General features: G+C 39.3%; 2 protein-coding genes across 8 annotated transcripts in view; one reads left to right on the forward strand and one right to left on the reverse strand.

The window, feature by feature from the left end:
* The first annotated feature begins 1590 nt into the window (after window positions 1–1590).
* antxr1a (ANTXR cell adhesion molecule 1a) lies at window positions 1591–22414 on the forward strand. 6 transcript variants are annotated; one of them, XM_072388218.1, is made up of 19 exons: window positions 1592–2079; window positions 2237–2402; window positions 4758–4829; window positions 4916–4987; window positions 5555–5636; window positions 5815–5848; window positions 6258–6337; window positions 6885–6953; window positions 7318–7398; window positions 7955–8015; window positions 10020–10118; window positions 12731–12800; window positions 12906–12984; window positions 13293–13388; window positions 15420–15461; window positions 16223–16318; window positions 16441–16608; window positions 17437–17517; window positions 21286–22414. In XM_072388218.1, the coding sequence occupies exons 2-19, from the start codon at window positions 2245–2247 to the stop codon at window positions 21697–21699; spliced, it is 1854 nt and encodes a 617-aa protein (XP_072244319.1). In that variant the 5' UTR covers window positions 1592–2079; window positions 2237–2244; the 3' UTR covers window positions 21700–22414. The 6 variants fall into 6 exon arrangements, with proteins under 6 accessions (XP_072244320.1, XP_072244319.1, XP_072244318.1 ...); XM_072388217.1 differs by having other exon boundaries at window positions 1592–2402; XM_072388221.1 differs by lacking the exon at window positions 1592–2079 and having other exon boundaries at window positions 2327–2402; window positions 3890–4829.
* Window positions 22415–25294: 2880 nt separating this feature from the next.
* LOC140310071 (glutamine--fructose-6-phosphate aminotransferase [isomerizing] 1) overlaps window positions 25295–27241 on the reverse strand; it is a 107650-nt gene continuing 105703 nt past the window's right edge. For both annotated transcript variants that reach the window (XM_072388216.1, XM_072388215.1), the window contains one exon: window positions 25295–27000. In XM_072388216.1, coding sequence (XP_072244317.1) covers window positions 26956–27000 — 45 coding nt within the window. In that variant the 3' untranslated portion in view covers window positions 25295–26955. The remainder of the gene's footprint in view (window positions 27001–27241) is intronic.

Consider the following 27241-nt stretch of genomic DNA (forward strand, 5'->3'; position numbering starts at 1 on the left):
TTGATTGTATACAATAAAATTCTACCCTCTGATTCTAAGTTCAAAAGGTGTCCACACTTTGCTTTTTGTTTTCACTCTTAGTTTACTGTTATTTTCATTAACAGATATGTTAGGTTTAGGCATTATAAACTACTACAAGCCTCCTTTTTCTGCTTCACCTCTGCAAATATTCAAAATGTATGATAGACATTAAAGAAATTTCCCATTATTACATTACAGGCTGGCTGTCTTTGATTTTCATAAAAGCACATTTCATGTTAATCAGGACAATTACAGTGTTATTTAGTACAAATAGCTTAGTCTGCTCTCTGGTGATTGTGTTGATTTCTATTCTGCTGGTATTTGTCAAAACTTCAGATTTTTTTTTTTTAATAGCCTGATATCACACATCTGGACAAAGGCCAGAGATAAACTAGAAACTGAACAGTGACTCATTTTCTTTGTCAGCATAGCTCTGACTTTATGGAGCTCCCTGGTAAGAATAGGCTTTTGCAGGAAGCTCAGTTTAGCAGTGGCAAGACAGTAGACTAAACAAACGCCCTGACCTGAAAGATAAGAGATCACACAGCTCTGCAGCTCACAGTACCTCTTACATTTTTATGTCTGCTGCTGTAGAGTAAGTTGAAGCTCATTTATAATTCATTCGACATTTGGATTTTGACTCCAGGCCCTCAGTATATCACTGTTTTCTATTCCTGTATGTAAACCTCTATTTTGCATTCCTGTTTGTTCCTGGTGATTCACCCCCAAATCTTTTATTCAAAATTAAATTTATAGAGTGCAAATATGTTTTTTTTTTCTGGTTAGTATGAGCTACTAAATGAGATCAAACAATTCTTATTTGCATGATCTTCAGATCTATTTTTCTAATAAGTTGGGGCCCTTTATGCCTGCAGGCACATTTTGAATTCACAAATTGGGGACTTATTTTAGGTTTGTAACAGGATTGCCTCACCATTGCAAAGATATGTGTGTTAAATCCTCCGAGTTTGTGTTTGTCGATATAATGTGTACAAGAGGGATGACTATGCTTTGTGAACTTCCAAGACCCACCAAGAAAACAGCGAGAGCAAAAATGTGAGAAAGGCTGAAATGCGGGGGTGCAGTGATTGCATGTAAAATCTGGCAAATTAATGAAGAAAAGCAAGGTGTGTGTGTGTGTGTGTGTTGTTGGGACTGCTTCGACGACTGAACATAAGTGATGCACAGAACTGTAATGACAATAAACAGAGAGATGAGGTAGGACAACCTGGGATGCATGAATGTAATCAATCTAAAACAAAGTATTCAAATACTTTACCAGGGAGCTAAAATCATAAAAGAGTTAAACAAAATATAGTCATCCTGGAAATGGATCTACCAGTTCTGTCAAAACATTAAGGTTTGATGACACAATATCGGTTACATAACAACATTGTGTTTCAATATTTAACTGATCCAGGTTATGTTATTTATGTAATAAACATACTCTAAAAAATAGTTAAGCAGAAATGTCCCTCAGTAATAACTTTGTTTTCTTTTTGTGTATGCAGTATGTTAATAATCAAACTTTTAACCTGGATTTACATATCTCCAACATGGGGGGGTGGGTTCTCTCAAACAATAACAAAGGCACGCAAAGTATCTGATGTAGTGTGTTTTCAATTAACTACTGCCAATGCAGTATTTATAGCAATCCAGGGCACTAACAATTAACAAAAATGAGCCACAAAGCATGTATTCGTCGTAATATTAAATCACACAAAGTGATTCACAGTTAAAAAGCAGCCTTTTACCACCACTAGGTGGCAGGAGGAGTCAGGGCATTTTGCAGTTTTTACTATACTGTCTTCATCACTCTTTGTACTCAGAGGAGGAGGAGAGAGAGAGAAAATTTTAAATCCAAGAAAAGTTTTGCAAATACATCCACGGTTTGAGGATCTTTCTGCTGCATGGCACTGACATGAACAAAAAGCAGCAAAAAGCTGTATCAGATGGAGGGTTTGAAGCCCATCGTTGTGCATGCTGTGTTGAACTCAGTGATGAGAGGGTGCCATTAACACTCCGGCTTTGTCTCACTCCTCCTCCTCAAACCCAGAGGTACACTCATAGCTCTCCCAAGGATTACTGTTTTTTGCTCTTGAAAACATCTCAAGAGGATTGAAAGAAGAATTTGCAAGAATTAGCTTTTTTGATACATCTTCTTTGACTTAAGGTGGTTGTCTCCATCGTGTGATCGGTTTGAAATTTGTTTTAGCTGGAGTAATGACTCTGTGCTGGAGCAGAAGCCTCTGGTTCCCTGTTGTTTTTGGTGCCACGCTGGTTGTTCTCACTGCTGTTAATGCTGGACCAAACCAGGACAGGAGGCAAGCTCCGTCGTCCTCATGCATTGGAGGATTCGACCTCTACTTTGTTTTGGACAAGTAAGTTACCTAACACAAAATACCAGACACTGTTACAGGGAATGGATGACTGTGATGAGTTCTGTTGACATATGTGAAGCATTCGTGTTAAAATATATGAGAAAGATCCATAAGAACGATGTATTATTTTCAAATTTCATGTGTATTATCCTGAATTTAGGTCCACTGACTGAGTATTTGAATATACCACTAAACTCTAACCTGTTGATGGTGTTACAAAGATACAACAAAAAAATCTACACATTATAATGAAAGCATTCCACTGTAAAAATGCATTAATCTACTTGCTGCTGGGTTTCTGTCACGTTTCTCCTAGCAAACATGATAGTCTACCTTTATGTGTTTATGATGCAATTAAATATTCTGATATCATAACCTGTCCTGTGTCATATCATGCAGGAAAATGGATAGAATGACAAAGCAATGTCCTAATCGGCTTAGTCTACATATTAGCATGGTGTATATCTACATATGGTAATGATTAGTGGTGTCTTCAGTGCTCCCCCCATTCATAAGTCAGCTGCAGGCTGCTCAGACTGTAACCACTGCTGTGGACTGCTACATTTGCTTTTCATCCACATGGGAGCGTTTATCTTTATGTTGACTGAAGACATTTTCTGAATGTTTGCTTATCAAGGTTTAAGGTTTATTCATTTGTCATTCAATATGTTAAAAACACTTTTTTTTTTCTCTGTCAATATAGTCTGTGTATCGCAAGTGGGAGCGATGGGAGTGGGAAGATTAGTAATTCCATTGCTTTGGTCGTGCATCCGTGTTTATCTCACTTGGGTTTGAGTCATCTTTGTGGTTTTTTTCAGCAATGCAACATCAGCAGCTGCTCAAATGTAGGCCAATGCTTTGTTTACAGCTTTTAGTTGACCTAATAAAGGGGTCTTTCTTTTTGGATGGGGCATGATACAGCTTTAATTTTTTTCTTTTTTAATAAATGATCTATCATCAACTAGGGCATCAACTAGGGCCAGAAAGTAGAGATCTTTATATTGTGGGAAAATAATCTTAAGGTTCCTCCAGCACTTAACTTACACAGGCTGTTGCTTTTGGACTGAAAAAGCTTGACCGCCAACTAACTCACAAATAAATTTATCGATGCAGTTATCTCATAATCAAACAATAACCTTTTTTGATGGATGTGATTGGATGATTTTTCTGTAGCTTGACTGTTTGGAGAGTTTGTACCTCCAGAGATGGACACAGATTTTCCAGTTGTCCTTCAGTAAACAGGCCGGTGCCAATTCCAGGCACACTGCTGTTTCTAGCAGGAAAAAATTAAGCAACTGTGTGTAATAGAGAGTAAATGTTTATTTGAACTCTTTTAGATTTACAGACTTATGACTTCTGACAGCATTTATAGTCAGGCATCAGTTTACTGCTTATTTTACTTTCTTTTCCAGCCTTTTTGTTAGACAGAACCTTACACTGCCTTTTAGCAGCAATGTCCTTCACATGCCCCTTCTGTCTTCTCGCAGTATCTGCCTGATCTCTCCTCTCCAAGTCTGCACTGCCTTTCTCCATTTGGGCCAGATGTTCCAATGTTTCAGCCTCTTGGCTGAGCTGTTTGTGGTGGGACTTGTGTCATGGTAACGATGGAAAAATATGTGTTTGAGAAATGAGGGACTTATGAAAACACAGTTTAATTGAAAGAGATTTTGATAAGAATTAAAAGTGACACACAAAAGACACAAAAGCTCACAAGCTGAGGCTTTTCTCCCAGCAGAGCAGGAAAGAGTGAGCTTTGTCACTATTGCCATGCAGTTGAATGAAACATCAAGTTAAAGAATGTGACAAGCAACAAGTGAGAAATTAGTTAGAAATGAGGCAAGAGAGTGCATGTCAAATAATATCCAGTCTGAGAGAGGCGTGCTTACACAGCTGGCTGCATCAATGAGGGTACGTCCTCCTGATTATATTATGAAATACTTTAGGTGCATTGAAAGGATCTGAACAGTAATTCGAGGAGTATGACATCATTGCTACACCTTGGTGCTCAAAGCTTTCCCCCTTACAGTGCTATTCTGAAGGCTGTTTCTATTCAGTAGCTCCATTTCTAAGCAGTCATATTCCATGAAGGGCCTGTTGGACACAGACTCAAGGGCCAAAAGGGGCCAGGGCAATGACAGAAAAAAAAAGAAATAATTAGATAAAAAATAAACACGAATGAATATGTGATATATGAAACTATCACAAAGTGCTACTTTGCTCTGCTTTGTGTCTCTTTCAGATTGCTTCTGTCTAAGAGGGGTGGAGGCTTATTATGTTCCATATGATCCTTTGTCATTTAACATGCTCTTGTAGTGTAAATGTAGTTTAGAGTTAATTTGTCTCTTCTCTTGTCAGATCTGGGAGTGTACAGAACCACTGGAATGAAATCTACCAGTTTGTTGAACATCTTGCACATAAATTCATAAGGTAAATGCATAAGGTGAGTGGGAAATCATGTAGCAAAAAGGATTACTCATCTAAAAGAGTGTATTTTTCTTCTCTCCTTACCCCAGCCCACAGTTGCGGATGTCCTTCATTGTGTTCTCCACTGAGGGACAGATCTTGATGAGCCTGACAGAAGACAGGTGGGTGCAGATCTTTTAAAGCAGCTTTTAATCCTTTCCTTTTCCTATCATCCATCTGAAAAGAATGACTGTAATAACAGATTGGGACAGAGGTCACACAAAGTTATAATCCATGATTTTTATGGCCAAGAAAAGAATCCAGACAGATACTTTCCCTTGCTGGGATCTGTCTATAGTGTCGTCCGCCTGGACAACTACTTAATCATGTGGTTTTCGACAGATTGTGGGAAGTTTATGGAACTGTCTTTCCTGTGAAAAAGTTTTCACAGTTTCAATAGTTCCATCATATCTTTGTCTACAAAGAGCTTGTTTCCTGTCTGTCTCTGTGTGACATTGTTGCGAGCCAATATTCTAATGTGATACTTTTTCAGTTTATTCATCTGTTTAACATTGCCTCTGTTTTCTTAAAATATTGCCCTTATGGAAACTATTATTCTATTACCACACCTCACAGTGTCTGCTTTTGATACAAAAGTGTGTTCATAAATGCATCGGACAAAGTAAATATTTTGATCAGATAGGATTATCAGCACTGTGGTTTTTCTTTTTGTTGGCATGTCTGCACAGGGAGCGTATTCGTAAAGGTCTGGAGGAGCTCCATGCAGTTCGTCCAGGGGGAGACACTTTCATGCATGAGGGCATCCTGAGGGTAAGAGACCTGCATCCAACTCTAAGCTCACACCTGCTTTGTCTCTACTTTGGCGCCATAACACGAACCACATTCCAGAGTATGGCTGTTGTGTTAGAGCAAGGAGGAGTTATTTCATTCATTGAATACTACCAGCCTGAGAGACCACTATTTCAACCCAGCTTTTCTTTTTCCACAGGCTAATGAGCAGATTTACTACGGAAACACGGAAGGTGTGTATTACCTGTACCTAACAGGCAAACAGTAAACTTTTCGAGAAATCTGTAGGAATATTCAAAACTTTTATGAATGCATTATTGATTTTATCCGTTTCCGTTAGCTTCTAACATGCAGGACATCTAAGGGGACCTATAACACATAGAATTTCAGCTGCATTAAGAAGCATTTTTATTTCTGTTTTGACCACTTCAAGTCAACAGCCCTTCCACATTAGCCCACCTGGCCAAGCACAAAACACGTAAAAAGGTTGAAGGTGGATATCAAAATCCTGTCAAATTTTCTTTTTTCAAATAAACTTTGAGCCGTTAGATTAGATTTTGCGTTGTGTTCCAAAAAAATGTCTAGAATCTTGAGTTAATGGAATTTAGGATGTAAGTGACAGAATATTCTTTCTATCTGCAGGTTATCGCACTGCCAGTGTTATCATCGCTCTGACAGATGGAGAGCTGCATGAAAATCTTTTCTACTATGCTGAGAGGGAGGTGAGTGGGAAAAATAGAGGCTACGACCAGGTGAAACATGTGACTGAACATCTGATGACGCTGTCACATGAGACTTCATCACTTTTATCTTCGTTCTAAAGGATGAACATCTGTCGCTGGGATGTAATAATTTATCTGCTACTCAGACTATTCAGGCACTGGATGTGAAGCAGGGCATGAAAGCCCAGCTTTTAACAGTTTAAGACACACGCTGACAGCAGAAATTAAGTGGGAGTGAGGTTCTTGGGAGCTGGTAGCTTTTACTTGGAAATTGTGGGAGGTCTTATGCCATCACCACACTCTGCGGTTATTATTACTTGGAAATAAAGAAATGGGCTTGTGTATTCTTTTTTGACACTCAGACATTTGTGTAACATTTCTATTGTGAAATGACATCTGAATGATGTTATTCAGTCAATTACCCAACTTCCTAAAATTTTCTTCTAACCTTTTTTTTTTTTTTGTGACGATGTCGGAAAAGTGTAATTGAATCCAGGTGTTGAGCTTCTTCCTGTTTTTGCTGTGAATCTGTGTGCATACCTGACAGGCCTATCGCTCCAGAAGTCTGGGTGCCTCGGTTTACTGCGTAGGGGTGAAGGACTTCAATGAGACACAGGTGTGTGTTTTTTAAGTTTTACACTCACGATATCTAAGCTTGAGAGTAAAAGTCATTATTGTAAATATAAAAAAAACTCTGAAAATCAAAGCTGAAGTAATTGTTTCTTGCAACAGAAGCAGTTATGAGTAGTGAGTTATGTGTTCCAACAAAGACGTGAAATGCTTTTTTCATAACATTATCCACATGTTTGGTAGTACAACCACTGCAATATGTCAGGACTGGGTATATTTCTTGTCACTGTTTGGTGTTACAACCGTAAAACAAGATATTTAGGCCATTTATTTCATGTTAACTATTTTCAGATAACCATTTATTAGTCCCACTTGTCACTTGTTACAGTAATAATGTGTTTCCTTTCTAGCTGGCCAAGATTGCAGATAGCAAAGACCACGTCTTCCCTGTAAATGATGGGTTTGAGGCTTTGCAAGGGGTCATCGATTCAGTAAGCGTTCATTTGTGCTAACAAGTTTACACAACACAGATTATGTTATCAAGGAAAGGGCCACAGAAATCATGTTGATTGAACTGACTTCATTAATATTTCTCCAATCACTCCACATTGAAGCTCTAAACTAATACCACACAAAAATAAGGCAAATGAGGCACTGACATATGTGGTTTGTTGAAAAAGGTAAAGGTCATGCAGCTGCAAGCATCTGGAAAAGATTAAGACCAAAGTAAAAGTTGTTGCTTCTTACTCACGTGAGTGTGGCAGTGGGTCATGAATCAGTCTTCTTCCTGTTTCAGGGCCACTGTAAGTGTGTTCCTAGACAGCAACAAATGCTTAGAGCAGCACATTTACAGAGCACAAATGGGAGGAAAGAGACAAGAGAATCATTCATAAACGACTAAATGTGTTTCATGGCTGAAACTAGGCATCAACGTTAGGTAAAATAAATAAGCATAATAGACAATTCGTTATATAAGAATAGGTTGGACAGCACCAAATTATTCCTGTCAAGACACAAATTATGATGCTTTTGTCATTGCCTCTTCAGATCCTTAAGAAGTCTTGTATTGAGATCCTGGCAGCAGAGCCTTCAAGCATCTGTGCAGGAGGTAAGATGAGAAAAGATTTTTTTTTTCTCGTTCAACCTCCTGCGACCAGCGCAGTGCATCAAAACAATTTGCTTCTTGTGTATCTCATAATTAATATTTATGACTCAAAATCCAATGTTTAAAGAACTGAGTGTGTTTATTAAGAGACTTCTTCAACTATGCTGTATCATAGAACAATGCTGGAGGTCATTCCTGCCAGGAACACATGCATAATACAAGTTTAGAATTTGATTGTTGAAAATATTTCTGCAAAGTTATGATTTCCCTTTTGGATGAATGAAATATTTTTTCATTTCATTTGGTTCTAATGGACACACCTCTTCAGGTCTTTGACCACTACTTCATATATTTCAAGGTCTTTGCTTATAAAGTTAATGATATCGCTGGGTCTCCCAGCTCTTCACCGATCTCATGTTTGAATACCCTGTGTCCTCTATCCACCCTAAACCAATCTTACCAATGGCTGACCAATACCCTTAGAAGGTTGCATACCAATCTCAGAACTATGGAGAGAAAATCAAGCAAATCTGGCAACTCAGTCGATCTGTCAATTTCTCCTATCCTCCTTCACATTCAGTGTCAGTTTCTTCTAAAACTGTCTTTTACAATGATAAGATTGGTGCCATTTCAGATACTCGAAAACCATTTTCCACTTTCAAAGCGTTATCCAATCCTCCTCTACCTCCTCCAGCCACAAACCCCTCTGCTGAAAACTTTGCCAAGTTTTATACTGAATAGTACTGACAATCAGCAGTCACTTCCCTGATTCATTCAGTGAATGCCACCCTTCCTTGGTTAAAGATGCACCACCCACTAGCCGTACGTACACACTCCTGACATGTAGTCATGCTACAACATATCAGTTAGAGTAGTTCCTTGTAGTGTAGTTCCCACAAACCTCCTCCCATGCCATCTCTTTTACTGTTGTAGCAAACATTCAAACGTATGATAAATGCTTTGCTGGCCTCAGACAAAAAGCCTACTCTGAACAATTGTCAAGTCGAGAGCTATCGACCAATCTCACTATTTCCTTTCTTATCTAAGGTTATCAAAAGAGGCTTTACAAGTGGCCTATCAACTGACTCTTGGTACAGGTTATGATTATTTCCCACCTTTACAACTGCAATGCTCCTTTACCAGGTCTCCCTGCTAAAGGCTACACATAGTCTAGACCGTGGCAGCACGGGCTTATGCTCCCTCTACACCACTCCATTCCTCTAAGGAACATTGTCTGGTACTGCCATCCGTTTGCACAAAGCACTCAATGGTGGAACGATTTACCAAGATATATCAGACCGAGGGCCTTCCTCTCTATTTCAAGTATTTCTTGAAGACTCGTCTCCTCAGAGAACACTTTGTGTATAAATACTTATGCACATAGCCAGCTTTTACTTGCACCTCTGTACTTGTTCTACTAACACATTTATTTGGATTCAGCATTTTTGTATAGACCATGGTTTCTAAAGCTTAAAACTTAAATGTTGTTTTCTCATTTGTAAGATGGATAGAAGTGTCTGCTAAATGACTAAATGTAAGTATAAATGTGAAGCTGTTACCCTACCATTTTTGTCAAACCGAGTTTGCACATTTGTTGTTGGAAGGTGACAAAGTTCAAAAATGTCTTTTAATCATTCTTATCTTATAACAAATAAGAACATAGTTAATTATCTTCTAGTTACATGGAAAATTGTTTAAGCAAACAGACTAATGTCAGTTGTGTCAAACTCCTTGTAAGAGAGGCTTAATGTTCCATTAAACATACTGTTTGTATGTTTGTATTATAGAGCTTGTGAAATACAACTGTCCTTGGCAATGTTTTCTAACTTGTCAGTCACCTATCAAACATGGAATCTACCTGAAACAGCAATGGCTGTTGCAAGAGCTGTATATCAGGCTGGTGGGGAGCTCTGTGTTGATTTTGAAAGTCCTCAAAATAACCTAATCTATTTCTAAATTAGCTGATGTTTTTGAGTTGACATACTGTACTTGTTTCCCTCCAACCAGAGTCCTTCCAGGTGGTGGTGAGAGGAAATGGATTCCTTCATGCCCGAAACGTTGACCGAGTCTTGTGCAGCTTCCGAATCAACGACACCTTAACTAAGAGTAAGTGACAAAATGTTTCTAAAGACATCAATATTTTAACCGAGTGCATTCAAACTAAGAGTATCAGAACCACTCACTCAATTGCCACAGTTGAGTGAATAAAGTCAGCTGCACAGCTGGAATCTTCTTTGATCAAACAAGCAGCCACAGTGGCGCTACTGGTATTATGGCCTTTACAAGCAACACATTGCATTGTTCCTTAAAAACTAAGAGATAAAAGAGAGGCAGCACCACACACAAGGCAGAGAGAGCTAAAATAGGGGTCCAACCAAATCCCCCCTGCTCTTTACAAGCATACTGCTCTAATGCTCTATCCAGCCACAGTGTCCCCCGGAGGCACAAAGTAAGATACTTGTCAGCACTGAAGCACAAATAAAATGTCCGCCTCTTCAAAACAATGTTGAAAGTATCATTATATCAATGTTGAAAGATTAACATTTAGAGTGTTACTTATTTCTTACTTTATTTCTTTTTTAGAAAGAGAGCTTTTCTGTTTGTCACCATGTCCCATGATGGTCAAGCATAGTTTCAGCTGTATTAAGTTGCACACACATCTTGCTCTTTAAATCAGATTTTTTTTTCTCCAGTTGCCATCAGTTTCTCAGTTGCTCCTTTGTGACACAACATCCAGAGGACATGGAAGCAATGTTTGTAAAATGATCTCCTTCTGTAAGGTCCACTATAAGCATCCTCCTCCAGAGTCGTTCGCTTCTTGAGACTTTTTACACACAATCCTCTGGAATCTGTTTACTTCCTATAAAGGGTACACTTTAAATAAAAAATAATAGAGCCATTATTTGGTTTCCTGGAGATGAATGCATGGTTGTCTATCAACAAAAATTAATTCTTGTTACACAACTTTACTTGCCCAGCCAACTCCTCTGCCCCAGCCCTCTGCATACTTTGCAGATATGGTCAAATGATGAGCAGGAAAGCAGTCCGAGGCAACTACATGTGTTAAGCAGATGAATCGGTGTTTGAGTTTGTGTCTCCTGGAAAAAGTAGTTGCAAATACATTCAGGCGCACAGGGATTTGGCAAGTCTCGTCCTGAGCTATTCACTGTTATGTGACAGATGTTGCAGTGGACAACTGGGTGCTACAATTGTGAGACAAAACTCGAAGAAATGTTCTGTTTCTGCTTTCTTGCAAAGGCATCAGCTATCAATATCAATACAACTCTTTTGTTGGTGTGATAAACATAAAGATGCAGCTTCTCTGGCTCTGTTAAAAAAAAAATCTACCTGACATCTCTAAAGCTTAACCGAGGTTCTTTAAGGTCGTATAGGTCTATATAATCACAATAAAAAAGCCCCATCTAAAGCTCTACACAACTAATAAGAATCAACATGTTTTTATTAATATGGTTTATTAGCTGTATGATAAATAAATAGAGATAACTTTGTTGCTTGATGATTTTTGTTATTCCTGGAGAGAGCCAGGCTACTTGTTTTAAGTCATGATGAGCAAATCCAACCTTCTTCTGGTTGTACCTTAATCTGAGGAATCAGTCTTCACATCTATCATTACCTAATTTAGCCTAATTTGCTGGTTTAAGCAGACCTCTGTGCACTTGTCAGTTGCTCATAGTAAAACATGACCTGTCTTGCTGGCTGTGGAGTAAACATTCCAATAAAACAACAGTATCTTCATCTTCAAAGGATCTTAAGGAAATGTACAGAATGCAGCAAATTAGGTCCCATCAGCTCTTTACAAGGATTTTTCTATTTTGTTCTTTGCTTTAAATGTGCATTTTACAGACATGGACAGTGCAGAGATGCACTTTAATATCTGGCCTTGTTTGTACTGGCGTAGAGCCCTTTTTTTTGGCAACACTGGCCAGTTCCATCCCCATCACCCACCTCCCCTCCATCCTGTTTTGTGTCTGTAGGGGAGGGCAGACGCTTATGTTGATTTCCTAAGAACTGGGGTATGCTTTCCCCCTGCCAGGATAAGCACTGGGTTTGGGTGACGACGCTTGTTGGAGCTATGTTTCCCAACAGCCAGCTGGACATGGAGAAGACTTAGATTTTGCCTGGAAAACAAAAATAGTGGTTGAAACGGTTTGCACTGGCAATCCAAAGAGGGATACATATGTCTTTTGATGTCAGATAATGAAGCTCTTCTCTCAGTTTGTTAATAACATTATAGTGAACAATGTGACATAATTTAACTTCTGTGAACATGTACTTGGCTTCCGCAGTCTTATTGTTTAGTGTTCATGAATTAGAATGAAGTCATGACACTGATCAGTCACAATTGAACGATAATCAGGCTAAACAATGACACAATCTGAAAGGTGACTCTTTCTATTGTTGTGTGCTCATCTTATTACTATTATAATTAGGCAGAACACTCTGACTTGAATCAGCACATAAAGCGTTGTCTTTTAGTTGCTTTATTGAACAGAGTCCATCATCCAACTTTCCGCTCATACACCGGCACATAACACCTGAACCACGTCATACATTACGTCATCACATAAGCACATAATGAGTCAGTTATGACCTCCCGGTTCAGGAGCTTTGGGTGTCAGTTATTGCTGACTGTAATCAAGAGGTAAGTTAGGAACGCTTTAGCATTTCTGATGACCCTTTTCATTCTGCCTTCCTAGTGATGAAGCCTTTGATCGTGGAAGATACATATCTTCTCTGCCCCGCACCAGTGCTTCAGGATGAGGGGATGTAAGTCCTAGAATTTATTCAATGTGAGGTTTCACAAGACAACAGTCTACTTTGCTTTTTTCAAGGGACCACATAGTAGATGTGACATATTTTTTTTTTCTGCAGGGCTGCAAACCTCTATGTCAGTGTGAACGAGGGTCTCAGTTTCATCTCCAGTTCAGTCACCATCACCACTGTGAGCTGTGTGAGTATAATTTACTTGACCAGCACGGGGGTGGGGTGGGTACCATGGTGTTTTCCAAACCCCAAACTAACAACAGATAAAACAAATGACTAATCCAAACAGTGCAATTCATGCTTCAGATGTCTAATTGATAGTTGGAAACTAATTCAAATATTTCGGCAGAATCAAAGTTTTGAAGTATCAACTCCATGGAAAATAAAACCAAAAGAGCTTCTTCCCAGTACAAAGCATTATGCCAAGAGAAGTGGTTCACGTAACGCTCTGCATATTCAGGAATCTGTGTTGATCAGTCTGTCTCTCCGTTATAGTCTGATGGGACTATCCTGGCCATAGCTCTGCTCATCCTCATGCTTCTCCTTGTCTTGGCTCTCCTGTGGTGGTTCTGGCCTCTCTGCTGCACCGTGGTGAGTTCTCTGAGGAACTTTTTTCTATGTTGTTATTCACAATTTGGATTGACAAAACGGGTTCAAAATGCTTTGTTTATATATATATATATATATATATATATAAGGATCGTTTGAAAAAAAAAAAAAATAGTGCTCTAATATATATATATATATATATATATATATATATATTAGAGCACTATTTTTTTTCTCAAACGATCCTTAGACTGCTTGTGTAGAAAAATACAAGCAGGATTTGTTTTTCCCTAATTTTACAAAACTAAATTGTGATGTTGATGGCAATAAATGTGAATTCACTCAATATGCTATACTGTAGACTTTTGCCATAATATAGAACGGCTCTATCCAATGGTTTAAAAGAAAACCTAATAGATGTAAACATGAAAACAGACAATTATTCACAATACTACAATTATTTCTTGAATTACACGTTTTCTGGTAATTTGTTTAAAAAAGCAAATCAGTGAAAAACATCAATTTTGAGGTGATTTACAGAAAAATCCAGTGGTAAAAATTTAATAAAATATACCTAAATATCAATTCTGGCCGTCTTCTTTCAAAAAATCTAATAGAAAATGTGGAAACACTACTGTACATCATTTCAGGTCCTCTCTTCAGGTTTTAGAGGGCCTCACTCACTTTATGAATGCAGTAATGTTGCTCGCAAACGGTATGATGGAAAGAAATGTCTTTTTCAGGTCCTTCTTGTCAGGATAATGCCCCCTTAGGCATTTTATCGACCCTAACGACACTCCCTTGGTTAGAAGGTTAGAGCCTCAGAGTCAATAAAGACCCCTGAAGCTGAATTTAGTCTTCAGCCAGAGAAGGTCAAGGTCAATAGGTGAACAGGTGTTTAAATAATTATGCTGCTGTTGAAATAATTCGGTTTTTCAGAGGTCAAGGCGAGGTAACCTCCACGTTTTGCCGCCTCCTGCGTGTTCACCAGAAGAACTAAGACAAGTTATTTTTTTTTAAATCAGCACCTATGAGTAAAGGGAATTTCCAGCAAGCAATATGAAAACAAGAACCCCCTTCTACTGACATATTTTTGTTTTAGTTTTTAGAGCAAAGACAGCTCTCCAAAAGTTTCATTACAAGAGTTTTTATGAATGTCATCTGCTCTGGATACAGTCAAAAGAGGAAATACTTTGGGAGGGAAAGATGTCTGCTATTATTTAGACTCTGGTCAAACCTCTGGCGTAACAAATATTCAAAAAGAAAAAAACAGAAAAATCTTTCCTTAGTAGCCCACCATTAAAATCTGTACATTTCCTCTTCAAATGAAGATCATAACGCCTCCTCAAAATCCTGTTCAATGTTTCCACCACTTGAAACAGATGAGTTCAGAATTGCCAGGGAAAGATGTCACCAGCATGGTTTTGTTCTCCTTTCACACTTCCTGTTCTTGCCCATTGACTTCCAAATTCAAGTCTGGACAGCAATTTTGTTTGGAGAACGATGCTTGGTTACCACAGAGAATCACTGTGTGATTTAGGATTTGGAGAAGCAATCATAAAAGAAAAAAAAAGAAAAGAAATCACATATAAGAATCAGATTCATTTGATAACCTTGAATGAATTTAATACAGCACAGAGTATAAAACACTCATCAGCATTCTAAAGTAGTCTTCTCGTGTCGTGCATCTTGTTTAGAAAAACTTGAATTAGGTTTTGTGTCAGATAATTAGGAGAACAAAAAGGTAAAAATCCCATAAAACATTTATGGGTAACATTGTTTAATAGATGACATGAAGGACGTATTACTGTATTCGTGAGCCTGTTAGTCTTCTTACCTCCTGGTCAGAAAACCTCAGGCCAAAAAATCTGGATGGCAGGTTTCTCGGTCATAGTTCTTGTAAGTACCAGGGACTACGAGGGAAAAACAATTCCTCAGCAATGTGTTGTTGTGTAATCATCTCATGTTGTAAACATGCAACATGCACATTATATAAAAACACTTTTTTGGCAAATGTGTTCATCACTTCTGTTGCTTTCTGATGTTAACAAGAGTTCCTTTCTTTTTGTTCAGATCATCCATGAACCCCCCCCACCAGCTGTGGAGGATAGTTCGGTAGGAGCTGCACCTCCTATCTGTTTCTTACGACTTGGGAAAAAAACAAGAAGAGAGCACTCATGATTTAAGATTTCAGCAGCTGCCAGAGTTTAAACTGTGTAATTGCTGAGTTTGCATTCACAGTTTGAACCTCAGTGACCATGCATCATCATTCACTCAAACTTAAAATGATCCTCACTGGTTCAAATCTGATGTCAATGCCCCCCCCCAAAAAAAAAAAAAAATTAAATGACTAATGTCACTGCTTGACATGACTTAAAAGGTTTGATCAAATCTGATGAGAAAATGTACATCATTCATATTGATCCTTATATCTCTTATTCATTATTACCTACATTCATTTTCCTACAACACAAAACCCAGCAAGTCCATCCAAGGCTGTGGGACGCATCATTCGGCATTTATTTGTTGCCAATTTAACAGATAATTAGGTTTACCAAGGCCTCAAAGACAACTTTTAAACTTTATTATGTTTTCCGCTGTAAGATTTCCTAGTGAATTAAGAGACAGACAGGCTTAATTAAGGAGTCAAAACACCACAAGTCTGACTGGGCTTAGTAATTTCCTATAACATAACCCCAATAAGGCAGACAGACAGAGGGCTGGGGAGAGTGGTGGGCAGACAGAGATTTTTACTCTAAATGAATAGCCAGAGTTCCTCTTTGAGGGTATTGATATAATTTAGCATTTTGTTGCCAATTGACTCTGGATTATTATTATCAAATATGATAAAACTGTTTCCTGTTGCTTCTCCACAGGATGATGAGGACTTTGACATGCCTAAGAAAAAATGGCCAACTGTAGATGCCTCTTACTATGGAGGAAGAGGAGTGGGGGGAATCAAAAGGATGGAGGTGAGTTGGTGCTAAGATGTAACACATTTACCACTGGCACTGCTAAAAAGCCTCTCTGACAAAGAATCTATTAAAGGTTGAATGTGGCGGTACAATGAGCAGCTGACTAACTCTGTCATTAGGTTCGCTGGGGTGAGAAAGGTTCCACTGAAGAAGGAGCAAAGCTGGAAAAGGCCAAAAATGCAAAAGTGAAGATGCCTGAGCAGGAGTTTGTGCTGCCTCCCGCTCGGGTTCTCAACAATGGCATGCACAAACCTCCAGGGCCACGGAAGTGGTACTCACCCATCAAGGTACCAGAGCACGCAGACAGGAGGAAACTGCCTGGGGAAAGGGATTAGTCTGCAAATGCATTGTTGACAACAACTACATTTCATAAGATGTAGGAATTATGAATTTCGAGTGAACATAAAAGACAAGACATTTACGAGGATTTGAGAATATTTTGTTCAAGTGGTTTGTAAATATACATCATCTAACATTTAATGTACAAAAACATTCATGAGTGGGATCTGGCTCTGCGGGAGCACTTTTTTTCCAGTTGTTTGCATGTGTGCTGCATTATGTACAACATCTGTTGTAAATTACCCCGTGCTAACCCAGCTAAGGATATGTAATAGTATTATTAAAATGTCACAGAGAAAGTGGCAGGAGATGTGTTCAGGTAATATTGCTTAGGTGACTGCTGGCAAACAGCCTGTTCCTCCAAGGCCAGAATGGGGTTCAAGGAATGGAACCTCCCCAGTCAGCAGGGGATTTTTAATAGAAGCCAGACTCTTGTTGGACTGACCTCCGGGGAGAAGAACTGCACAGCCAGCAGTTTCTGAGGAAAAACAGCTGTGTTTTCTGCACTTATCCTCAAAGTATTTGCTGTTTTTAAAAACTATGAAGAGTCATTTGACAATGAAGTCTAGGCATTTCTGTTAGTCACTTTGAAATGGCTGTAGGAATGAGTAATCAGGTCATTTTATGTTATGTGTGTAGAACTGTGCTTTTCAGTGCTGAGGGAAAGGGTTGTTAACAGAAAGCTGTTGCTTTTTTACTTATGGTCATAAAGACCTCCCTTTAGAATTGAATAATTCTGTGAAAACAATGATTTGGTTTCTTTTCTTTTTCCACAGAGCAAATTGGATGCATTGTGGGTCCTTTTGAGAAAAGGCTATGATCGTGTATCTGTAATGAGACCTCATCCAGGTGACAAGGTAAGAACATAAAAGCTAAACATGAGTCATTAATTAGCCTCTTTTTCATGAACTAACATAAGTACTTGGCATTGGGAGCGATTTTTTCGCATCTGAAAATATTAAGAAAATGGACCAGCTGTGGGCTATGAAGTGTGAACAGACAGCCACGTGGGATTTAGAGCACAGCGTCTGGCTACAGTGCACTACAACATAAAGATGTCTGATGAATTATTTTAATGAGGCCAATATTGATTCCTTAGAGGCCAGCTGTAGTGAGGAGGTAACAGTGTAATAAAATCTACAGTTGGCAGCTGATATATAATCCAAGACCAAGATCTACAAGAGAAAAAAATATGTATACAGAAACTCCGTACATGATGATCCCTCACTGCAACAGTTTATATAATGCCTCACATATCAGAGTGAGACAGAGAGCTGTGTGGGTCTAAGTCTATACTATTACACTATCGTAAATTCCCTCCTCTACCTTGCCATTTGCACATCTTGACAGTTATTTAGAACAACTTCTCACTCAGGTTATTTTACCGTTTCTGAGTAATCTACAAGATAATAAGTCAATTTCTGCAGTAGATATAAAAAAAAAACCCCAACCCTGACAGGGTGTGCTGCTTAAACACAGATACTGACGTACAGTCTGGGGAGGATCTGTTCCCCTTGTTTTCACTGAACTGTATAGCGTAGCACGCAGCTGTGTTGACAGTTAAATCTTTGAAGAATATATAGCTGACTATACAGATGAAACGATGCTTATGCGACCATGACTTAGGGATGAGGTCATCTCTAGCACTGCTGCTGCTGTAGAAAAGAAAGATCGGTTTCCAGGTGGGATTTTTTTCAAAAACTGGTTTTGAAGACACCAGACACAGTATGTCTGGCCAATAGCGTGGAAATGTGTACCAAATGATGCAATAATGGTAGTAAATTAGTTCCATCTGATGTAATGGTGCAACTGAGCATATAACATATAGCTTCAAATCTTTACAGCAGTTTATTTTAAAAGTATCTTTTTCAGACAAATTGACAATCCAAATAGTTGAATAAGATATTATGACAGCCGTTTTAGATTAAAAACACACAGGAGACAAAACATATCATATCTTAACTGTAGCTACAACATAGATATCATGTTACTGACTCTTTGAAGAGAGAGCAAATATACAGGGAACAATGTATGAACACAACAATAAAAGCACTGACAGGTGAGCGGAACATCATTAATCACTGAAGAATACAATAAACGGTTCATGGTACTTACCAAGCTTTCAAAATTCCTCAGTCCATAGAGACCTCATCCCACAACCCTCCGGACCCACAGGATTTGCTGTAGATGTTCAGATGGTATTTAATAGGCAGGTGGTTTCAATGTTGTGGCTGATTACAGAGAATGTGCATACTATTAGATATAAAATTAAATTAAAAAGATTTCATTTAATTTAGGGCTGCACAGTGCTGTGGTGGTTAGTACCATCGCCTCACAGCGAGAGGGTTCCAGGTTCAACTCCCGGCTGGGGCCTTTCTGTTGGAGTTTGCATGTTCTCCCCGTGTATGCGTGGGTTCTCTCCGAGTACTGTGGCTTCCTCCCACCGTCCAAAAACACACATGTTCGGTTGATGTTCGTCTGTAAAATAGTCCTTAGGAGCGTGTGTGTGGTTGTTTGTCTCGTTTGTGAGGCCCTGTGATGGACTGGCGACCTGTCCAGGGTGTTTCTCGCTGATGACCGCTGGCATAGGCTCCAGGCCCCCCGCGACCCGGGTATAGGAAATGGATGCATAATTTAAGTTATTTACATTTTATGAGCGCTCCTTGTTAATTTTATTATCAGATGCAAAACATTGTGTTTATGCTTTGAGAAATGATTAGTAGTCATGTTGAAGATATAGAATTTATACAAAACCAGTAATGAGTAAAAATCCTGATTCTAGCATGTTCTGGTGTTGAATTACAAAAAGTATGGCTTGGCAATGCGATAAGCTTTGGTACATTTTCTGCTTTGATCCAATAAACCCTTGATTCTTCAGTCAGCAGGGCAACTTCATCTTGCAACCAAGTAACAACAGTTATGCTGTGATCATTAAAAAAATGCACTGACATCCAGCTTTATGCTCAGGTTATAAATTTGAAACTACATCTGATGACTATGGGAAAGTAATCTGCCTCTACAGCAGAACTTTGTACCCTTGAAAAGAAAACAACGTGCTGGTCCCAACTTCTCCCTGACAGCTATGCTTCAGCTCTGCCTCCAAAGGTCTTCCCTGCAAAAGAGGGTTGTCCTGCAGACACAAGCTAGAAGCTATGCTAACTATAGAAGTAATAGTGATTCTCTCAGGTTAGGCATGGTAGATTCTTGTAAATCGTATTAGAAGCAACACATGGAGCCATAGGAAGCAGATTTATTTTTTCATAGAATCTCTCATATACAGGTAAGAGTTTTAGCAAAAGATGGTTGAGCTGAATGCCTTGCTTTTGTAGCTTTACCCAAATTAATTTTGAATTAAACAGATAAGCAACCTATCGTGAGCACATCATTTTCAGCAAAAACTGTGAATTTAGCTATAATAACAGTCCAGGACTCCATTAGGATTTATGTTCCTAAGGAAAAAGGTTTCTCCTATTGCATCTGTGAAAAATGCAAATGGTAATCATCTGGCCTGGTTTAGTTTCAAATTTAATTTAACCATGATACTGAATGTGAGGCAAAACTGTCATTCCATATCAGCCCATTGCAACTCTCAGTTCCACTCAGTGCAGCTGCTCCAGGGGTGTAGCTTGTTTTGGGAATATGGGCTGCTCTCTCTTGCATGACCTCACTTTGAGTAAAGAAGGCTAACTTGTCCAGCTGAGTAACTTGCATAGTTGCTTACCACATCTATGAACTACAGTACCTACAGACCTATTGGCCTACCTTCCCCAGAATAGTTTAGTCACTCCTTTTGTCTACCATCCATGTGAATTAAGCCAGTCAGGCTCCTACATACATCCAGCTTTGAGATGTGTACTTAAATATGATCAGAAGTGAGTTCAGCAAATTGAATTATATGAACATGTGGGACAATTTATTTTTCTTTTTGTGTCCATTTCATGGATAAAAGATGGGAGACTACTGGAGCCAGGGAGGGTGTCCAGTCAAATAATCCAAAAAGAAATTGACCTCCTATTGTCTCCAAGTTATTTTCCTTGAATTTGGGAAGCAAATTGGGAAACGTGGGGTGTCTCATCACATTGTAGACTATATTATAATAGTATAACAAGAAATATATGTTAATATCAAGGTTTCACTTAAAAAAAAAAAAGAAAAGAGGAAAAAGGGCAGAAAAGTGAAAGCTTTTGTTGTTGCAGGCTGCTCACACTCACCTTCTTGTGCTCATATTAATTCACACAAATCACAGTTAATGTGACTGGATGAATAAATTCAAGCACCATTTTGACACTCGGAGCTGCAAGGAAGTGCAAAATTAAATGATTTCCTTTCTTTGGTAAAGCATGGTTCAGTGTTTCCTGTGCTGAAGGCAATGAAAAGGAAGACCTGAAACTCCTTTCTTTAGAATTTGAAGAATTCGATCAGCTCTTCTCATGGCTTTTAGATAATTACATTCAGTTAAGAGCCTTCCAATGCAGAAAAGACCAGTGCCTAGTGCCTTATGACACTTTAGTGGAATTACTCTTCCAAATTAGTAAATTTGGCTTTTTTAATTATTTTCTAGATCAAAAATAGCACTGAAAATGCAACACTTTGCTAACAAAATGTGGTCTGTTTTTAATTTTCAGGGTAAATGCATGAACTTCACTCGTATAAAATCTCCTCCTCCACGCTACCCGCACTTCAGCCATCACTCACCTCCCATCTACAACCCTTCCAGCAGGAGTCCTCCACCACCCCAGGGCACCCTGCCCCCGACTCCCAGCAGCCCACTATCATTTTCCTTCTCCACTCTTCCATCGCTGCCTTCAACATCTTCCATTTGCACCACTCCTTCCCCTCCCATCACTCCTCCCCCTTACACGCCACCTCCCAACCGGGCTCTTCCTCCAACCATCCTTAACATACCTGCTCCGCCAGTGCTCCCGCCCACCCCTCCACCCAGTACCTCTCCAGCTGGCCCTCTGCCCCCTCTTCCACAGGGACCTCCCCCTGGACGAGCCCCCCCACCTGCCCGTCCACCACCTCGTCCTGATTTGTAGAGCTCATGTAGGAGACAGGATTATCATACAAAACTCTTAAAGGCAACGCAGACTGTCAATGACGTTCAGCTCAACCATCTTTGATTGTGCCTGCAAGCGAGGACATGTCAGCGCCATATGCCACACTCAGCGAGCTGTGGCCTTTTTGCCTTGTGAAGAGGAGCGGTGAGGACTTATTTCCAGCTATTTGTCTACAGTGACTTTTGTACACATCTAGCCCAACAGTGCAATTACTCAGATGCTTGAATTACACTCCAAGGACATTCCATATGCATGAGGTTTTGCACCATCTCAAAACCATTTGTGTCCATGGCCCTCAGTGGTGCCTGCTGACCTCTCCATGAGCACACAAGATTGGATGAATCCTGACCAAGAAGGAGAACAACATATTGTACTATTGCACAGAAGTACTCAGAATGGTCACGGCACTAAAATACACGCACGCACATTGTAACAGTTGTGATGAGAGATAAGACTCGTATTGCAAATGTTCCATGTGAATTTAGAGGAATCTGAAAATCCCTGTTTTTGAATTCTTGAATGTTAGCAACTGCATGCAATAATGCTCGAGTGATCTTTTTAAAACGTTTTCATTAAATGTAAGTATTTTTTTTTATTTTGTATTTTTCATCGATGGGAAAACAGTTGTTTCACAATCCCTTTTTTAAAAAAAAGCTGGAACACTTTTTAAAATGTAAATAAAGAGTGCAATGATTTTCAAGTCATTTTAACCTTATATGTAACTGAAAGTAGCACAAAAATAACATGGGCCGAAATGATATTGTTTTCTGAAAAATGTATCCAAAATTTGTATTTGATGTAAGCAGCACATTTTTAGTCCCCATGAAATCCCGTACACAACCCACACATACGTTTCAGGTCCATCATTTTCCTTAAAACTAACCCATTAAGATATGAGATATTCAACCAGGTGTTTCAGCATCACACTTTCTCTCAGGTTTTTTTATGCAAAATTAGCAGACAGGTTTTCAAAAAGCCAAAAATGTGTGTTTGTATTATTTTCATTGAAACACAGGGTTTCAGTAACTTGCAAATCATTGCAGCCTGATTTTATTTGGATTTGTTACAACTGTTTTTTGGAAATGGGTTGCGAGTTCAAAAATACACAGGAGACTAACTAAGCTTATTGAGACGGCAATGCAAAATATCTGGACTTCTTCGGACTTGCATATCATATGCAGTCAGTCCAAAGACAGTCATAGCTGCAATGTTCTTTGCGCTCAGAGTAAACAATACGTTGAAATTTGCTTGGCTTCATTGGCCCAACAGCTGAAACTCAACTCAGTGAGTGTACTCACAACTGAGGTTAGTATGTGCTCTATTAAGATGAGAAAATGAGTCTCAGAATCAGGGAAATGCTTTGCACACCATTTGTCTAAATCACCCAGAGATTCTAGCAAAGTTTTATGTAAATAATGTAATCATGTATGTTTAAATATCAGTCTGCCTGTGTGCGTGTCAGAAAATAAACATGGTGTTCCAACATGGCTGCCTTTACCATTTCACAACCATTTTCTATCACCCCAGTTATCAATATAGAGATGTTCTTTGGTGGTGATCAGGGGGACTCTGCCAGATGCAAAGCAAACTTCAGGTTCATGATCAGCTGTCAGAAAGCACAAACCTTTCCAAAAGAAGTCCCAACTGAAAAGACCGTATGAAACTTTCAGTCAGCACAGTATCTATAGATCTGGGTCAGCTTGATTCCAAATGCAAGTAAAACAATTTGAGAGAATAAAACAAGACTTTTCTTTTCTATCATTTTAAGTACAAGTACGAATAATTTGTGTTCATATTCTGAGTTCCAACCCATTGACATTTTCTTCTTTACAAGGTAAAAACAGCCACTAAACACCCAGTTGTGTTATGTTGTGTCACAGTGACACTCTTAGTTCTCTTATTTCACAGAAAGAACCTGTAGAGACTGATGGGTTTAACTTCTATTTTCCAGCACGTCAGGATGTAAAAAGGATCTCTCCATATAACTGAAAGCACAACAGTCCCCTTTTCATATAACTAATTGTAATTTATAGACAAAGGATACTCACACTTTGTAGAGATGCTGTTTGCAATGAGCACAGAATAAATCCTTGTCTTGGAAAAAAAGAGAAAAGAATATGCAGTGCATGGCCAACCAGATCCAGATGTCGATATGTTGCATTATGTCACATGCAGGAATGGAATGATCTATGTTGGAAAATATTAGGCACCAGCTAATCATCAGGAAATGTGGACAAGCTGTAGAAAAGGCGCTGATGCTGATTGTTAATGACATAATTCAGAGTCAGCTGCAGGCACAGGGGGGAATAAAAACTTATAGCTTTACAGTTCTAAAGTTAGTATTTTAACTTGAAAATGTGCAAAGATATTGTAGCTCTGAGTCACTTTCTGTGGCTTTTCCACACCAGATAAACAAATCACAAGATGTCTTGACTCAGCATACAGGTTGTTTCCATGTGACAGCACAGACGCTCAACATATACAATTTCAGTATTACACTGATATAAAAACACAGTTTAAAAAAGGTATATATCAGAAAATGTGAAATATTTTGAACAGAAACCCATTCTCTCCTTTTTTGGCAAACCTAATTCAAACCATACATCTTTATTAAATCCAGGTCACATTGGTCACACCACCTGTTAACTGTTACTTAATCCTATCCAAGTCACCTCAATAAAAGCTACTGGGCTGCCTTGGTTTGCACAGGCTGATGGGAGGCGCGGCTGCTGCACTGAGGAAGTTACCTGAAATGCTTCACATGATGCTCTTTTTAAAAAAAATACCCACAGAGCTCCCCGTGGCTGACGATTGGAGGCAGCTGTTGTTAAGGGCTGCGGCTACCTTCAGTCACTACTCCGCAGCTGCATGTGAAGCCATCATTGCAATAAGTCTGAGCAATGAAATCCTCCTGAGAGCTGCCCTGGTTTTCACCAAGAGCTTAGCTCTTTACCTTTCGGTAATGCTGAAGCTGAACGCATTCCTCAGGCTGACGGTGGCAGGTGTGCTCTCCTCACTAGAGGACTCGGACCAAGGCGCGTGCTCGAGCTGTTCCACCTGGCCCTCATCGCAGAGGCCCGGAAACAACAGCTGCTCTCCTCTTTGCTGTGGGGGAAGGAGAGCCGTGCGGTGGTGGAAGTCAGTCCAGGCGGCGATGTGCGTGTTGCCTGCAATCTGCCAACACTCGCTGTCCGTCTGTGTGACCATCCTGTTCCTCGGCCATTCCGTGTTGACAGCTCGGTGCTGAGACTGCAGGCCTCTTGTGTCCGCCATCATGGTTTTGGGGGGGCTGCATCAGACCATTTGCTCAGGCACCTGGCTTCATTTCCAATCTGTGGACGTAGCCCCTGCATGTCCTCTGCCTGAACTCTTTTGTATATTTTATACAATAAACAAAAAAAGTTTTTAATAGCCGTCCAAATGTACGTTTAATTTTTTTTATCTTAATAAAATTTTTGTGATACATTTCCAGATGACTGTTATCAAGCCAAATATTTAGCCTCATTGCTGACATTTATGAATGTCTGTTATGAATATGAACTGCTGCACCTTCTCATGAAATGACTCCAGACACTTCAAAAGAGAAGCATATGACACTTTATTGCATCAGATCCATTCATAAATAATGTCCCACTCCCACTAACCCATGCTTCTGACAGATGGTGGAAGGATTTGGTGCAGTGTCAATGCAACTGGTTGAGAAGGGGAGGGGGTAAAGAATGTGGGGGGGTTACAAAAGTTATCTGCGACAACATTGCCCCGTTTTCTATTCCTTTTACTGGCTCAAGAGCAGCTTAATGTTTGGGAAAAGAGGAAAAACCTAAATTAAGGCTTGATTGCAAAAGCGATTAACAACTTCTAACCAAAAACATGGCATCGATTTTGAAAATTTTTATTCTTAAAGGAAACTTTGTTGTTCGATTATAGTGTATGCGTATGATCTTTTCCTTGGCTTTCGAAGAAAACAAGCAAAACAAACAGCTGGGATCACAGACTTTCTACCCCACTCAACACTTTTCAGTATGACGCGGGGAAATGTTAACAGTGTTTGCTCAAAATGCCTTCATCCATCACCATCTACCAGCATCAGTACAGTTTGGCTACAAATGAAAAAGAATGAACATACATAATATATATATATATATATGTTTTGGTTCACAACTACCAAAGACACCGCAGAAAATTTTGGTTTGACATTTCAAATGAGAGTAACATTCACGTTTCAAACAAAAGAATAAGTAACTTCTACAATATAAAATTCATTTAATAGAAAAAAAAAATCAAAATAGGAGGAAACACGCCACAAATGGTCCCTGTATTGCAATGGCAGCAGTGATGGAGGCAGGGTGAGGGCTGGCAGCTGAGTGCAACTTCTACTTCGGGTTAGTAACTTTTTCCTCACTTAACTGACTTGAGTTAGTTCAAATGCAGTCTACAGACCAGAGATAAGCAACAAGCTCTCCGTAAGACAAGAGAAATCAAAATGTGACAGTACAGAGAGGACGACAGGAGAGATGATTTTACACAGTAGTGTATTCGCCAACTTCCTTTTCTTTTTCGTGACCTGACTTGTGATGCTGCTCCTGCGGTACACTGCACTACACTCAGAAGAAAGTCCAAGATGGGACCAGAGTCAAAACTGGCAAATTGAGCTGCAATTACAAAACAGTGATGACCTGTGGTTTGGAATGATTTAAGACTGCGGTTTACTTCAACTGTGGAGTAAAAACACTGACTCATTAGCTGCCAAAGAAAAATACCCCACCTAACCTATAAATCATTGCACAAAAAGAGAAAATGATCAAACTTCCGTGGAAAATGATCGAACTTCTTCCAGTAAGCTTTAACATCGGCTCCCACAGACACGGAGGTCTTGCTCACAACTTTTGAGCAAGATAGTCCTGTACTGTCACTGACAGGCGCTAAAGGTCAACAAAACTAAAAAAAAAAATTTAAAAAAGCCTTTCCAAAAGTGAAAACGGGTTAAAGATGCCAGCCCAGTTCCTGCCACCACAGAAAAAGCTACACGAATTATAGTAACAAGGGTGCCAAAGGTTTCGAGAGAAATAAAAGTGAGATGCAACAGTGATACACACAAGTATTGACCAAAAGATTGCATTAAAAAGAGCAACGACACGAGACACACAAACAGGACAATGTCTTCTTTTCTTCATACAGATGCTCCTTTGATGTCAGTGTTTGAATGTGCGTCTGCCAGCCGATGAAAGGTGACGTCTACTCCACTGTAACAGACTTGGCCAGATTTCTTGGACAGTCCACCTGAATTTAAACAAGAAGAGGTCACAACTTATAAAAATGAACAGCAAGTAAGAGAGGATTAAATGATGCTGTCAAACTATTACATATAATTGACCAAAACCCCAACAAAAACAGACTTTTATGTGCGATCCAGCGATATGGCAGCTCCACAGGACTGCTCTCAGAATTTCCAAATTCGTCACAGGAGCACTTTCTCGTCTCTCCAGCTTCTCTTGGACAGAGTTAGAAAAAAGGACGGCGG

Source organism: Leuresthes tenuis, unplaced genomic scaffold, assembly GCF_036924035.1.
Source record: "Leuresthes tenuis unplaced genomic scaffold, fLeuTen1.0.hap1 SCAF_6, whole genome shotgun sequence".
NCBI classification, from domain to species: Eukaryota; Metazoa; Chordata; class Actinopteri; order Atheriniformes; family Atherinopsidae; genus Leuresthes; species Leuresthes tenuis.

Coding starts and splice junctions, on each gene's coding strand:
- antxr1a (XM_072388217.1), top strand. CDS start 2,245: ATGACTCTGTGCTGGAGCAGAAGCCTCTGGTTCCCTGTTGTTTTTGGT. Junction 7,399..7,954: donor TGCAAGGGGTCATCGATTCA/GTAAGCGTTCAT, acceptor TTGCCTCTTCAG/ATCCTTAAGAAGTCTTGTAT. Junction 8,016..10,019: donor TTCAAGCATCTGTGCAGGAG/GTAAGATGAGAA, acceptor CCCTCCAACCAG/AGTCCTTCCAGGTGGTGGTG.